Below are 16732 nucleotides of genomic sequence, written 5' to 3'. Positions count from 1 at the left end.
CCAACTCAGTTAGATTCCAGGCCACGGCTAACTTTAATGAGTGGCAAATAATGAGGTATAGCCAAGCAACTCTCGGAGTGGGGTAGGAGGCCTCCATCTAGCAGTGGAGTGACAACAATGGATGTAAATGTACATTCAAAACACCTCTTCCCCTAAGCCTTCATTCATGCCGTTGCTGTGGCGTCCTGTCTGGGGGCGAGGCGCCACGCGTTTCTTTTGGCGACAAAACGATTCCACTTCAATCGCACAACCCAACCCTTGAAACAGAAGAGGTGTGGGTGGGGGCGGTGCGTCTTATAATCCGGAGCATACGACGGTAGCTCAAGAAAGCAGAAACACTCCGCACATTTGTCCTTAGAAGAAGAAAACGAGATAGAGTGATAGGTGACGTTCTGCGCTATGACCCCATCTGTGCTATGAAGGGCCATTGCTCAAAACGTCGCCTTTTTTAATTAAGGCCACATTTTCTTGGTTCTTTCGGTAAAGTCACGTAGAAGAAAAATACGTGACTTTGCCGAAAGAACCAAGAAGATGAATCCCTGCAGTCACGAAAGCTTTAAATTGAAATTTTAGGCCACATTGTTATTGACGAATGACTTGAGTTTGTTTTTTGTTCCTATGCACCTTTGCCGACGCTGCAAGCAGAAGCAGCTTGACCAAATAATTCGCTTAAGAAAACAAAGTTTATTACAAAGCCTGCAGCAGTTGCTCAAGAAGCATGCCTTGCGTGTGATTTAGGTTATTTATCCTGTCGTTTTAAAGTACCGTATGTTCCGTATTATAATAGGAACTTTTACCCCCCAATGCTTTTCAAATATAAAGTTGGGGGTGCATCTTATGCAGTATGCGTGTGTGATCAGCTTTCCCAGCAACCCGAGTTCGAATACCGCTCACGGCCAACACCAGTGATCTGTGACCCATGCTGGGCCTACCTTAGGTCAACTCAGCCTTAAATGAGTACCTGATGCGGTGTGTAAAAAGACTACAACTGGGGAGACAAAGGTGGCCGGATGTGGTGCTGGTCACATCCAGCCACCTCGTGGCCTGTGCCAGCCTTAACAGGTGCTCGCTAATGGCACTCGCTTCAATAGTGTGTCAAAGTTTTGATTTAAAGCTTTCGTGACTACAGGGATTCATATTCTTGGTTCTTTCGGTAAAGTCACGTAGAAGGGAAATCTTTTTATTATTTTATTATTTCCTTTCTACGTGACTTTACCAAAAGAACCAAGAATATAGTGTGTCAAAGGTTATACGGAAGGGGGGGGGGGCGGTGGTCTTTGCCTTTGTGTAATTTGATTGACACCGGGCGCAAGTTTTTGGAGCGTCCACTTTCTGAAGAATACGGCAAATCCATTCCATTAATGGGTCTATATAGGTGCGAGGGTCGGGTGTTGTGCGTGAAAGTGCATTGCATTGTCGTGATGTGGGGGGGGGGTTAGTCTGAAATCACGCGAGCGAGACTAAGGACCTCATGCTTGCCTCCCATTCATATTCACACCTCGCCAAATCCACAAAGCAAGATGGTACATGCCGGGACGTGATGGTACATGCTTGGGTATGATGGTTTGTTTTGTTTTTTACGTGATAGTATGGGTCTATACATGATGGGTATCTTTCGAGACAAGATAGTATATGACGAGACACGATGTTACTTGCAAATATATGGCGGCTTATGTGAAGGTATGTATCACATGAACAACAGGCATCATAATGCACGTGAGACGGAGAGTCAGACGAGGAGGCACGCTTTCGCCAGAGTTATTCACAGCAGAATTAGAAGATGATGCTGGTCCAAAAATGTATGGGAGATGTAAACAAACTAATAGGAATGGAGAAAAAAATATGAATAAAATGGAGAAAATATGAATAAATTCTCAGATTAGTTGATGACATTCTTTATAAGAACCAAAGGGCATGATCTTCAGCAAATTATTCGAAACATTTAATACGGTTACTTTCATTCACAGGGTGTGTTGAGACAGACATCACTATGTCAAAGTCCTAAGTCCCATTAAACGTTTGCTGGTCCAATCGTTTCGGTTAATAAATCCACTTCTCTCATAGGAGCGTCCATCCCTGTGGAGAATACAGTATAAGCAACACAATATTTAAGCAGACAATATACCACCTTCACATAAACATTTTATCAGCCACACGGCCTTCTGGGAGTGCGTCATTTCTGCAGCGTTGGTTCAACACGAGCTCAACTCTGGACAGGTGCCCATCTTCATCGTCTCATCGGCAGATTCGGGCTTGCTTGAACCAATGTTTGTGAACTGCTCGACGTCTGCAGGCAAAGGCACTCTCCGTTAGATGTTATGGGCCGTAGTTCGATTATGAAAGCGCTTAACGGTGTCATTCAGACGCTGTCTTTCCGACAGACCTGTTCTTCACCTGAAGACGGCTGCTTGCGTTGTGGCCGAAACGTCGTGAGAATTATTTTATGTTTTATTTTTATTATTTTATTATTTTCCTTCGATGTGACTTTACCGAAAAAAACAAGAAGGTGTCTTCTTGTTCTGATTTATTTGTAGTTCGTCGGGTGTTGCTACTGCCATCCCCGGTGACCCAGGTCACTCTTGCAAATGGTACTTTATCTTTGTTCCTTGGGTGCTTGCCCAGTTAAACGAAATAAACTTAACAGAAAACAGTCACTCGCTTCTGTCTCCGCTTTCCTCTCACTCGTTTAGACTCCGTTCCTGTTTTTGTGTTTTACATTTTACAACTCCCCTCCGTCTGTCCGTCCATAGTGGTGCGGGCGTATATGTATGATTACTCTGTTAACAAAAAAACGATCCAATATGAACGAAACAAAAATTTAAACATATTTAGCTTTTCGATTTAAATCTTTCGTGACTGTAGAGATTCATATTCTTGGTTCTTTCGGTAAAGTCACGTAGAAGGGAAATAATAAAATGATAAAAATAAAACAATAAAAATTCTCACGACGTTTCGATTGCTACACAAACAAACAATCATCATCAGATGTAAAAACCACAGCAAGAAAATTTGAAAAAACCGCCACCGAAAGAACCAAGAATACATATTTTGCTGTTTTGGATTGAATTGATTCAAAACCGGTTGAATTGATCAAAGGGTTGCCATCAACTCCTAACATACCAAGCATGGTTTCCTGGCATGTGGTGATCCACATCAATTGATGCAAACACTTCTCTTCATCAAGTTAATGCATTGCTCATGTATGTGCCAGGGAGAAGGGTCATTGCCAGAAACGTCGCCTATTGTATGTTTACTTTTAAGACTACAAGAATTATTGACGAACGTATTGAGTGCCTTTGTTATAATCCAGAGAGATCACATTTAACGTTTTCTTTTATAAACATGTGAGATGTTACGTATAAAAACTTGCTAGAAAAGAGGAAAGTGGGTGCAGGGGGGGGTCGGTGGGGGCTGGTGGAAAGTGCCACTGTGCTTGAAGCCCCCCCCCCCCCCCCCCCAGAAATTGCAAACGAACAGAGCAAAAAAGCGATTCATTCAGAAAGGCGAATTTCTGTGCCCATATGTGCCGCTGAACGGGAGGTGACGGGTTTGGGCTTGGTGACGTTACCGGCACAATTGCGCGTCACGATGGGGGCGTGGCTTGTAAGGGGTTTCCCGCATTCACGAGGCAGGAATGTGTGGGCGGACACCACATTCAAACGCGTCCGTGCAATCGAGCACAATACAATAGAAGGAGCGGATCATAATTTGATACTTGGTTAATGGTCTTCATAATTGACTCATCGCAACAACTCCATTGGCAATGTAGATACAGTGTCAGGGTTGAGCACTTATCTGTTGTAAGAAGAGGCTGATTTCGACACCTGTGGGTTTCGCCTAATTCCCCAACGTGGAAACTGCTCCCTTGAAATATATAAATAAATATATATCCCCGTGCCAGCGTCGCTAAGGGTTTTTTTTTCGGTCAGGCGTTTCTGTATTGTATAGTGGAGGTAACGCATCTCTGTGGATCAGCGTGCTTACGTGAATGCCATTCAAATGAAATGAATACCAATGCAAGGATTCCGATTGCGATACATTCCAAGACAAAAACTGAGGCTACGGGCAGACTCACAGATTTGAGACATTGCCAGATGAATATCAAATTAGACATTTTTGTCAATCCGCTGCTAAATGAGGGACTCCCACGCCATGCAGGTCGTGGCGGCTCTTTAACCAGGCAGTGTGGGTTGATGAAAATACCACAGTGTAATAACAATATAGTATTTGACTGGGGAGTGGTGGCACAGTGGTTAGCGCACTGTGCCATGAACCCGTCGACATCAGTGGCGATCAAGCGATATCTCATCTCAGTCCTAGTCCCCTTTCCCTAATTCACCAACCCGCACTGACCAGTGTGGTGAAGTATGGTCAAACAACTTTCGTCCAGTCGTGAATTGACACGAGGCCGTAAGTAAATATAGTCAAATAGCTTGTCTTACTCATCATATTATTACGACTAACTGGGTATCAGAGGTATTTAGTGCGTGAAGCATAACGCATTGTGGCTGGGGAAATGTTAGTGGTAATTATGAAGTAATAATTGTTCACATCAGCACTGGCGCGTGTTCACGCGACTTGATACGACCACATTATAATTTGTCCCCGCAGGCCGTGGCTAATCACCTGCCATTAAGGGCCCCCTGTCAGGAGGGTGAAGTGTGCGTGCGTGCATGGTGTGTGTGGTGTGTATGGTGTGCGTGGTGTGTATTGTGTGTGTGGTGTGTATGGTGTGTATTGTGTGAGGTGTGTGTGGTGTAAGGTGTGGGTGGTGTGTATTGTTTGTGTAGTGTAAGGTGTGTGTGGTATGTGTGGTGTGTATTGTGTGTGGTGTGAGTGGTGTGTATTGTGTGTGAGGTGTGGGTGGTGTGTATTGTGTGTGTGGTGTGAGGTGTGGGTGGTGTGTATTGTGCGTGTAGATGTATGGTGTACGCTGTGTTACAGTCTGCAACTAAGTTGTGCCCGGGTATGCTGTGTGTATGGTGTGTATGGTGTGTGATGTAAGGTGTGTGTGGTGTGTGTGTGGTGTGTGTGGTGTGTAAGGTGTGAAGTGGTGTAAGGTGTGTGTGGTGTGTAAGGTGTGTGTGATGTGAAGTGGTGTAAGGTGTGTGTGGTGTAAGGTGTGCTGTATATTGTTGGGTGGTGTGTATTGTGTGTGTGGTGTGAAGTGGTGTATTGCGTGTGGTGTGTATTGTGTGTGTAGATGTATTGTGTACGCTGTGTTACAGTGTGCGCCTAAGTTGTGCCGGGTATGCTGTGTGTATGGTGTGTGTGTGTGGGGTTATGCACAGCATGTAAGCCGTTTAGTGTGTGTGATTGTGGATAGGGCGCGTGTCTGTGTGTGTATGGAGCGGTGGTGTAGCGGTTCGCTCGCTCTCCCTATGAACCCGACGGTCTGAGTTCGATTCACGATCGACACCAGTGACGATTATCTGAACCGGTCCTGGGCCTCCCCTAGGTGGAGTGCGGTGTGTGGTGTGTGCGGTGTGTGCGGTGTGTGTGGTGTGTGTGGTGTGCGGTGTGTGCGGTGTGTGGTGTGTGCGGGTGCGGTGTGTTGTGGTGGTGTAAGGGGGTGTGGTGTAAGGGGTGTGGCGGTGTGGGTGGGGTGTGAGGTGGTAATGTGGTGGTGTGAGGTGGTGTCAGGTGGTGTAAGGTGTGTGGTGATGTGATGTGAGGTGGTGTGTGTGGTGTGTGGTAGTGTGTGGGGTGTGAGGTGGTGTGTGGTGTGAGGTGGTGTGTGGTGGTGTAGGGTGTGGGTGGTGTGTGGTGTGAGGTGGTGTGTGGTGTTAGGTGGTGGGTGGTGTGTGGTAGTGTGTGGTGGTGTGAGGTGGTGTAGCGTGTGGGTGGTGTGAGGTGGTGTGTGGTCTAAGGTGGTGTGTGGTGGTGTAGGGTGTGTGTGGTGGTGTGAGGTGGTGTAGGTGGTGTGAGGTGGTGTGTGGTGTGAGGTGGTGTGTGGTGTGTGGTGGTGTAGGGTGTGTGTGATGTGAGGTGGTGTGTGTGGTGTGTGGTAGTGTGTGGTGGTGTGAGGTGGTGTGAGGTGTTTGCGGTGTGTGTGGTGTGAGGTGGTGTAAGGTGTGTGTGGTGTAAGGTGGTGTGTGTGGGTGTGGTGTGAGGTGGTGTAAGGTGTGTGGTGGTGTGAGGTGGTGTGTGTGGTGGATGGGGTTATGGGGGGGGGGGGCAGTGCCCCTCCTTCCACTCCCTATGGAAACCATCTGGTTGCCATAGACGCCGCGGGGTGGTATTGATAATTGAATGCACACCTGTGTCTCCGCAGGAGTGGGAGACCCATTCCCTGTGTGCAGGGTGCTCCAGATGTCTTGTGACCCACAGCTTAATTGACCCATAACACGTGTTGCCCTTTGCATATCCATTTCTGTTTGAAATAACTCTTATGAACGAACGAATAACCATTACTTGTTTTTTTTAAAGGACCATTACATGGGGGTCACAAGACATCTGGATACTGCACAGACACACACAGAATAATAATGTATAATATACAACCTCTTGTCAATCCACTGCTGGATGAAGGTATTGCCCCCCAAAGCTCTCTCGGTATCTCGCGTCTGTAGGGGTTGGTAAAGGTCAGCGGCGAGTGGGCAGGGTATGTGGATAGTGCTGTTTGTTGCTGGCCCCATGTGTTTATAACAAGCAAAGTGCACACTGCTCCCTCACAATACCAATACTGGACTCGCCGGTGACATTACCACGGCGCCTGTGCCAGGCTAGGTGCACTTTGAGGCCACGCGCACATATTTTACGCTGCGTGTGCACGTCATCTGCAGATGATGCACCATCATCATCACCACCCATCACCCATCATCATCACCACCACCTATCACCCATCATCATCACCCATCATCATCACCACCACCTATCACCCATCATCATCACCCATCATCATCACACATCATCATCACCACCCATCACCACCCATCACCATCATCATCACCACCCATCACCCATCATCACCCATCATCATCACCACCACCAATCATCACCCATCATCACCCATCATCACCACCACCCATCATCACCCATCATCATCACCCATCATCATCATCATCACCACCCACCACCCATCACCCATCATCACCACCCACCACCCATCACCCATCATCATCACCACCACCCATCATCACCCATCATCATCATCACCACCCATCACCATCATCATCACCACCCATCACCATCATCATCACCACCCATCACCCATCATCACCCATCATCATCACCACCACCCATCATCACCCATCATCATCACCACCACACATCATCACCCATCATCATCACCACCCATCATCATCACCACCCATCACCATCATCATCAGCGATAATCATCACCCATCATCACCCATCATCATCACCACCCATCACCATCATCACCCATCATCATCACCACCCATCATCATCACCACCCATCACCCATCATCATCACCCATTATCATCACCCATCATCATCACCCATCATCATCACCAGTGCCCCCCCCCCCTCTTTCGCATTGAGTCTTGGTACGGTCCAAAATGACCACGTGACCCTTCCACCCCGCCCCCTCTCTGCGGTTGATAAGTGGGGTTGCGAAGCAACGGAGAACCCAACGCCGTGCTTCTGATTGGCTGCGCGGGTATTTAACGTCGCCATTCAATTGCTTTGTCTGGGCATCCCTCTTCCTCCCCCCCTTTCAGACCCCACTTACCCCTCCCCCTCCTCTTATCCCACGAGGCCCCTCCCCTCACCCTCCCGAACTCCTTTGCTCATCTCTCACCCCCCAAAACCTTTAGCCTGAACCCAGCAGCCCCCTCCCCTCGTCCCCTGGACCCCCCCCCCTCATCTCCCTACCCCCCCACTCCTTATCCCCCTAACCCCCTCTCCTCACTCCGGCAACAGCCTCTGCCCTCATCCCATTAACCCCTCCCCCCACACACCCACCCATCCCCCCTCCCCTCATCCATCACCCCGGTCTCACGCCCCCCCACCTCTTCACCTTTAATTTCGACCCAAGCTCACCATCAGTAGCATCGGCCATCATCTATCCACTGCTGGATGAAGGAATCTTCAAAAGCCATGGCCATTATCTCCCCGGTTGCTGCGACAATTCGTCTCCCTCTCGCGCACGAGCTCATCTTTATCGCTCCGTCTCCTGCGCGGTGGGCGTCTCTCGGGCGTTTGATCCCTGCCTTGGCTGCCACGCCGTGACCAGTCTCCACCATCGGCGTGACCCAAAGCCCCATTTTACATATAATTCTGCCAGCCCCGCCCCTCACCCTCCCAGCCCCACCCCTTAGCTTCCCAGCCCCGCCCCTCATCCTCCCAGCCCCGCCCCTCACCCTCCCAGCCCCGCCCCTCACCCTCCCAGCCCCGCCCCTCACCCCCTATTGACCCCCCCCCCTCCATGAATCCATGAATTGTCACGATTCCTGCTTCGATCCGATTCACGAGTTTGGTTCACATTAAATAACAAAACAACTCAACAGATTTGTCAATAACATTTAAATAGTAACGAACAGCATAAGTGCATTGAATAGATTTCTTATTTTGTTTAGTGCTGTGAATCACGCACAGGTACAGCACATACCAATAAAACATAACGAATTCATACACTGCGCTCGCTGTAAACCTTGGACTCGATATAACAAAACGAATCGTTGGATCATTGTAAAACACCGAGGTGTAACGATTCGTAAATTAAATCGATTCTCACACTTATGAATTACACCAGAAGGAATCGTTTCTTTCCGTTTCATTTGTATCGCGAAACATGGAGGCAATTACTGAATCGAATCGTGTCCCGGAATCGGTAAAATCAACGGTATCGTGATTGGTTTAATTAATCCAGGGCTGCTCATCTGCTTTACCAGCCCCTCCCCTTGCCCCCCAGCCCCATAACCCCCTCCCCCAGTTTCCCCTCCTCCCCCCATATCGGTGGATTCAGCACCCCCTGTGTGGACAGCGCCCGTGTGAGTGGTGGATATTTCAGGCGGTGGAGTAGGGAGTAGGAGGGAGCAAGGGGGAAGGAGGGAGCAAGGGGGAGGGAGAGAGGGAGGCAGGGAGACGTGACTGGAGTTCGCAACGAGACGAGGCGCCCACTGCGCTCAGGTCTGGCACGGCGAGGCCTCCAGAGCGTTCCCAGCTCTCCCTCTCGTCCTGTTTCACCGGTCCCCCCGACTCTCCCTTCTCTCACACTCTTCTCTCTCCCCGACTCTCCCCGCTCACCCTACTTTCCTACTATCCCCGCTCTCGTGCCCCCCCCCCTCTCCCAGTTCTCCCGCTCTCGCTGCCACTCTTTCCGTCTCCCACTCTCTCCCACTCTCCCATTTCTCCCCATTTTCCCAATTCTCCCCACTCTCCCATTCTCCCACCCTTCAACTTCTCTGTTCTCTAACTCTCCCTGCTCTCCCACTCTACCCAATAATTCCACCATCTCTGCACGGCCAGTTCTCCCTGCACTCCGAGTTCTCCTTGCTCTTTCACTCTTCCTGTCTCCCACTCACCCCCTACTCTCCCATCTCCCCCCCCCCCCCCCCCACCACGCTCTCTCACCGCACAACGAAGAGTGGGAGCCGAGGTGGAAACCGCCCTCCCATGCGTGGGTCGTGCAGGGGCGAGTGAGCGGCGTGGAGTCACCTACAGCGGAGAGGTGATGGCACCCAGTGTGTGCACGTGTGTGTCACACAGTTAAACTTGTATATACAGTACACACACATACACATACAAAGACTCATATCCCCCATAGAGCTTTAGCAGACTGCTAGGGCAAGTGCTGTTATCTCGGCCGTTAGGGTGCACCAGTCGTTTTGTGGGACATCACCATGCCCGGTCGCCTTTGCCTTTCACTGTTTATGCCTACACGCAGCACCAGCTGCCGTGCTCATTTAAAGTCGAGCGCACCGGCCCACCGCCCAGAACCTGTTCAAGAGATGCTACTCGCCATCGATGTTAGCTGTGGCCTGGAATGTAAAAGTAGGGTTGACGAATTCGTAGCGCAGAAGAGATCAGCACTGCGCCACAGTTCCACACTCAGAGTACAGTACAGTACACATACAGGCAGTGTATCCAGTATATATATTCACATGTATGGCACAATATACATACATTGGCATCCTTGCCAGTATTGGGGTTGTCCATGAGAAATCGATGTAATTTCTAAATTTTCCATTTGCTCTACTCGATGTCCTTTTTCTCAATTACTTTTTTTAAAGAGTTCATTATCGTCATGTCCTTGCTGGGAGATAAGTATAATAGATGTTCTCTCTTGTAATCCTTTCCAATGCCAATTTACAAATCATTATCACCTTTGCACAGATATCGCAGTTAGCATGATCATCATCCCGTCTCTGCTCGTTTTTACCTACTTTTGCGTTGCTCGGAAAATACAGCACATGAGTGATGATGACCTCTCACACGCTGTTGTTGTTCCCGTTACACGGTAATATTGCTCAAGAGGGGACAAAGCGAATTATAGGCAATGTCTAATAGATATTTAACAAAACTATAGGTTCAAGGGGTTGTAGTAGACTTTGGACTGCTTCTAAGCACCAGATTAAAATCCCTTCAGAAGCAATGATGATACAAACGGATGTTCTCACCGTGAATTATGAAACCACTGGTGTTGTGTAACGGAACGTGCGCTGAAAGTCGGGGGCAAAGTGGGAAAAAAAAGTCTTGCTTGAATGACATTCATATACATCACATAAATCTGAGCTCAGCAAGTCACGCACGCAGAAGTTTACTCAACGCAATCATTGCTGGAGAGACAGCTGCGTGGAAATCAAAGCAAAATGTGCCCATACCTCGGGAAATTATTCCTAAAGGTGGATCGGGATAAAAAAAATGATGAGACAAAGAGGTGAACAACAGCTGGGATGTGTTTTATTTATTTTTTTAAAAACGGAATTTTACCATTTATGGCCCGGTCGCGTCTGAAACAAGCTTCATAGCTCAGTGGGCCTCACCTGGTAAAATAAAACAAAAATAGTTTTTTCGTTTTTAAAATAGTTTCGTTTAAATAGTTCGTGCCTCGGACCTCTGCCCAGTCACGTTGAGGTTCAGCTGCCGAGCGCCACCGGCGGTTGTGTAGTCGGAGCACGTTGGAGACGTTCTCTCTCTTGCCGAAGCTCGGCTCGAGGTGCCTATGAAAAACGAGATGAGATTGCGGCTTCGCAAGATTGCGAGTAACTGGAACGGAGCGGGGATCTCCTTCATCCAGCGGCGGATAGATAATGGCTGATCCTTATGTCACATGGAAGCCATATTCGCTGATTATGTAAAGCCCTTGAGGATGCTGTGTGTATTTAATTGCAAATGACATGCAAATCCTAATCCAATGATGATGACATAGACATTCACAGGCAAGGACCTTCTTCTGTTTGATACGGGTTCTAGTTCGATTCAAAACTAGATATCAAAATACACAATGCTAAATTATCATTGGCGTCCTTGTAGAAATTATTTGTAATTAAATAGACAAGCAGACATTGTCACGTGTACAATGTGTCTCCCGCATTGTGTCTGCACATTGTACATGAGTATACACTGGTTACTCGGATCAGTGTGCCAACCACTGGCACCACCGCTTTCTCCTGTGGCTCTACCCTCGCAGCAACGGCGGCACTTTTAGAAGGTCAACAGTTCACTTGTGTCCAATCGGGGGGTGGGGGAGGGGAATATTATATAATTTAATAAAAAACTCTCTACGATATGCGTCGGCTGTGGCCAACCAGAACAGAGCCACGGGTTTTTTCTGGGTTAGATCGCGTAAATATAGAAATGTGTCGTCAAACCCGCCACCACCCGACACAGCCAACTAGCAAGGTTTGTCACGTGCCAATTCGTCACTAGTACAGCACACCGGTGTGTTGAAGAGCCAAGCCACAACATTTACAATCTGAGTACGACGTTTCGCCAGTAATTACAACCAGCTTCATCAGGCTTCATGAGCCGACAGCCAGGTTTGTGTTAAACTGACTCTGTGCCCGCTTCACAAACACCAAGGAGGCGTCATCACGGCGACGCGGTCTGCAAATCGCTAAGTGCAACTCTCTGGCTCAACGACCCCAGTGTAAAATGAGCATTGTTGTGCTGCATCGACATGAGCCGTGCACAGAAGACAAAGAAGAACATTGGCAGTCTGCTTTCCCACCTAACACGGATGTACGTTCGGCCCCTCTTCCAATATGCGTTTGCGCATGCGATACGGCCACCATCGAGCCCACGTGATTATACCCCGGTAATACATTTTCTTGGTTTTTTCGGTAAAGTCACGTAGATAGAAAATAAAAATACGTCGTGGGTTTTTTGCTTTTTAAAAATATATATTTTTTTTTATGTTCTATCTACGTGACTTTACCGAAAGAACCAAGAATATGAATGCCTGCAGTCACGAAAGTTTTAAGTCAAAATATACCCGGCAATGTAGTCACTGCACCACTGGTAATGTAGTCACTACACCAATGGTAAAAGTAGTTACTACGCCACTGATAATGTAGTTATAACACCACTGTTAATGTAGTTACTACGCCACTGATAATGTAGTTACTACACCACTGATAATGTAGTCACTACACCACTGATAATGTAGTTACTACGCCACTGATAATGTAGTTACTACGCCACTGATAATGTAGTTACTACACCACTGGTAATGTAGTCACTACACCACTGATAATGTAGTTACTACGCCACTGATAATGTAGTTACTACACCACTGATAATGTAGTCACTACACCACTGGTAATGTAGCCACTACACCACTGGTAATGTAGTCACTACACCACTGGTAATGTAGTCACTACGCTACTGATAATGTAGTCACTACGCCACTGGTAATGTAGTTACTACGCCGCTGATAATGTAGTCACTACGCCACCATCGCTGTCAACCCATTCGGTTTACCCAGTATTCTTGTACCGGGAAATTGAGTTTTTTAGGTCCATACGGCGAAAAGCCTTTTCAATACGTGCAAAAACAGCAATTCTGTTTCTCCCTTGCGATGGGACTTTGTAGGGTGAACATTCAGATGAATAAAGGGCACGAGGTGACCAATAAGGTCTGAATTGGTCTGTAATAAGATAGACACGAGATGCAGATTGTGCGTGGTTGGTTTGATCGTGACGCGCGCTTCTGGCTTAACATTTCGTTTCCCATCACGAGCAAGAGGGTCGGTGACTCGGAGCTCATGTGACCGCAAATTAATTGTCGAGCACGCCCGTCAAATCGTTGAGCAATCAAAACAAGAGGGCGACATTCTTCGCATTCACCGCTGCGCCACGCAGACAAACAACACAAGTGGTCACATTGCCTCGTTGATGTGTGTCTTGCATTAGCCGTGATTTAGTTTCACCTGAGCCCCCTCCCACCCACCGCCTATGACCTCAAAATCGAGAGTTCCCATATAATTATCAAACTAATAATTTGACGATACTGCAGCGGCAGCAGTGCACAGGCACTGGGCATACACACTGCGGGCCTAAAAGGAGACACAATGTATAAAAGGCAACGTTTCGGGCAATGTCGCTTCTTCAGGTATGTCCCGCGAAGCAGGCCCGTCGCCCCAAACGTCACCTATCACATACAACATCACAGTTCAACCTCTCCAAGGCCACAGTGTTATTGCCAAATGTCTTGCATTGATGCGAATCTCACTTTGTTGACCCTACCCCCCTGCCCCCCACCCCCACCTGTGCCCGCCGGCAGGTGAGAGAGAGAGAGGTGGGGTGGGTGCGGGGAGTCGGGTGAGCGCTGCTGGTGGAGATGTCTCGCGTCAAGCAGGTGGGGCTGCTGGCTGCCGGGTGCCAGCCGTGGAACAAAGACGTGTGCGCGGCCAGCGGAGGCCGCTTCGCCTACTGCGCTACGCTCGCCATCTACGTGTACGAGGTACATCACGCCCAGACGGCCGACATCGGTGCGCCGTTTCGGATAGAAGTCCCAGCGCGTGTGTGGGCGTGCGATTGCGGCGCAACGATAATGGACTCGGCTTCGTGGTGCTGCGCCGCCGCCGCACGCGCGGTTACTCGCTTCTTTGATCTCGTAGAGAGAGGGAGAGAGAGAGGGGGGGCGACTCGAGGCACGACCGAGGAACCACAGATGAGCGAGAAGGCAGCAGCAGCCACGCGGCGAGCTGGTGTTATCAACAATTGCCCAAGTTCTGCAGTCCTCTCTAAATTAATGTCATTGGCCAATTAATGCATGTTACATTTGGGAGGAAAGCGGAGTGCCCGGAGAAGACCCGCGCGTGCGAGGGGGAAACACTCTATCCCTTAGAGTCCACACTTTGCTGTACTGCCTTCTGCTGGCGAGCCAGAGTTTATCACCTCGATGCCCACTGGAAGGGAGTTTCACAACATTTGTACGAGCCACCAACCCTGGATTGCAGACCTGCGCGACCACTGCATGGACAGCCTCGCATATCCACTCTGACCAATTATCGGGCCTCACCCAGGTGTGGTGGTGATAGCGCGGCGTAACCGTGTCACTTTCGAGACACGTTCACCTGTCTGACATTTTCACAACGGGTCATGTGTTCTTAAACGCGGTGTTATGTCCCCGGGTTAACTCTGGATAAATGTCAGCAACCGGATGGATGTTCCAACATTCTGGGTTCGCTCACTTCATTTGCAAAAAAAAATCCACGGGTCAGTTGGGGTGGCGGATAACAAAAGCCATCGGGGTGTCGAGGTGGAGAAATGGAAGTCGTGGGTTCAATCCAAACCCTGACGTCTGCTCTTTATTTGGAGTTTCCATGTTCTCCCCGTGGTCTTGAGTATTTGTCTCCAGGTCCTCCGGTTTCTCCCTCCACGTTCAGAATCGACGTGCGCTTAAGAGTATTTGCCTGCCATAAATTGCCACGTGACGTTAATAAGCCACTTCGTTGAGCTATCATTTGTGGTCAGGTCGCTTCTGAAAAAAATCTGTTCAGCTCAGTGGGCCTTACCTGGTTCCATATAATTTTTGTAAAAAAAATAATTTATAATAATAGCGTAACGGGTGAAAGGAATTCCACCGCGTGACGCCGCCTGCGCTTGCCGTTGCCCGTCAGCTGGACCAGCGCTACAATGAGTTCAAGCTGCGCGCCATCATGTCCGAGCACAAGAAGACGATCACGGCGATCGCGTGGAGCCCGCACAGCGCCGACGTCTTCGCCAGCGCCAGCGCCGACAGCCTCCTCGTGGTGTGGAACGTGGCCGAGCAGCGCGTGGTGGCGCGGCTAGACGCCACTAAAGGTGGGCACACGGCGGGGGGGGGGGGCTAGGCGGGGGGGGGGCTAGGCAGTGGGGGGCTAGGGGGCGGGGGGGGCTAGGGGGCGGGGGGGGGCAAGGGGGCGAGGGAGGCATGGGGGCAATGGGAACACGTGGGCATGGAGGGCATGGGGGATACAGGGGGCACGGGACATGGAGATACGGGGGCACACGGGGACACGGGGGATATGGGGCACGGGGGGCAAGGGGGGGGCAAGGGGGACGTGGGTGCGGATGGGGGAAATGAGGGATACGGGGGGCACAGGGGGACACTTTGAGACATCGTTATAGAACACGCGGCACGCACATCGCAACAAAGTGCATCCAACTACGATGTGGTTCTCAACACTGGTGAGGTGCCTCACCCCCAATCCAGAATAATGGTCCCTGAGTCTCTCTCCAGTCACAAAAAGCCACCATCACAGAGACAGCTCGCACGCGGTGCTAAGTTCTTCGCTTGTTCACACGATTCGCGTTGTGCCTTGGCAATGTGGCGGCTGTCATTCCCCGCTGCGCACACTGCAGCCTACACGCACCCTTCCTCCTGGAAGGTACAGCAAGCAGCAAGCCGCTGCTTGTGATGGAAACAACAGAGATCGTGCCAGGGTCGAACGAGAGGTTGCAAACCACAATTTCGCCGATATTGTTTGCTGTCGCGAGCATGGACGTTGTTGCCGTTGTCGTCATCGGGTTTTTTTTCTTTCATTTTGAACGCGCGTGCGTCATACGATTTGTGCGTTCCGCGTTAATTGCACAAACGGGGCAACTGCTTATGAATGTCGTGTCGCGTTGTGCCGCACGAGGTCCCCTCGTCACCGCCGCCTCGTGTGCAGGAGGAGCGGTGACGAGGGGAGGGCCCCGTGTGCTCACCAAGACGGGCGGCCAGATGCTGTTGTTGCCCAGACCCTGGCAGCTTTTCCATGTATATTTTTTTTGGGGGGGGGGACACAAATTACAATCAATTTGTACTGATTTTTTTTTTTTATCGACGCTAAGTCAAATGACAGTGCAATTTTTTTAATTAACAAACATTTGTCTGGGCCATTGGTGCATATTCCACATTCCCGTGGCAGGAACGAAGAGTCCATCCGTAGAAAAAGAACTGTCGACTTCGCCGCAGAGCGATGCTCATTTTTCATTTTCACACCCCCCGGAGGGATGCCAGCCTGAGTGGACCCACAACGAGGATGTTAACTCGGGACGTTTGGACTGTGGGTCGCTGGCTCGTCCGCTGAGACACGTGGCCGCATCAAAAGTGTAGTCAGGGGTTTGAACCTGGGTCGCGAGCTTCAGGGGCAGCCGTGCCCTCCTTTTCCTCCCCGTCCTCCTCCCCCCTCCCTCCCCCTCAATTCCCCCCTCCACCCCCTCCTCTCCCTCCCTCCAGCCCTCCTTCCCTTCTCCTCTCCCTCCCCCCTCGTCCTCCTCCCTCCTCCCTCCCCCTCCTCCCCCTCTTCCTACCTCCCTCCTCCCCCTACCTCCCCCTCCTCTCCCTCCCCCC

The 16732-nt window shown here is 49.8% G+C and overlaps 1 protein-coding gene across 1 annotated transcript in view; it reads left to right on the top strand.

The window, feature by feature from the left end:
- The first annotated feature begins 8957 nt into the window (after positions 1 to 8957).
- Positions 8958 to 16732, top strand: part of WDR17 (WD repeat domain 17) — a 33848-nt gene continuing 26073 nt past the window's right edge. Inside the window, 3 exon segments of the mRNA XM_061563905.1 lie at positions 8958 to 9638; positions 13694 to 13873; positions 15036 to 15219. Of these exon segments, the coding sequence (XP_061419889.1) occupies positions 13751 to 13873; positions 15036 to 15219 (307 nt within the window). The 5' untranslated portion in view covers positions 8958 to 9638; positions 13694 to 13750.

Source organism: Lethenteron reissneri, chromosome 32, assembly GCF_015708825.2.
Source record: "Lethenteron reissneri isolate LAM-NWPU_2019-01 chromosome 32, ASM1570882v1, whole genome shotgun sequence".
Taxonomy (NCBI): domain Eukaryota; kingdom Metazoa; phylum Chordata; class Hyperoartia; order Petromyzontiformes; family Petromyzontidae; genus Lethenteron; species Lethenteron reissneri.
This window is presented reverse-complemented; position numbering and strand designations above follow the sequence as displayed.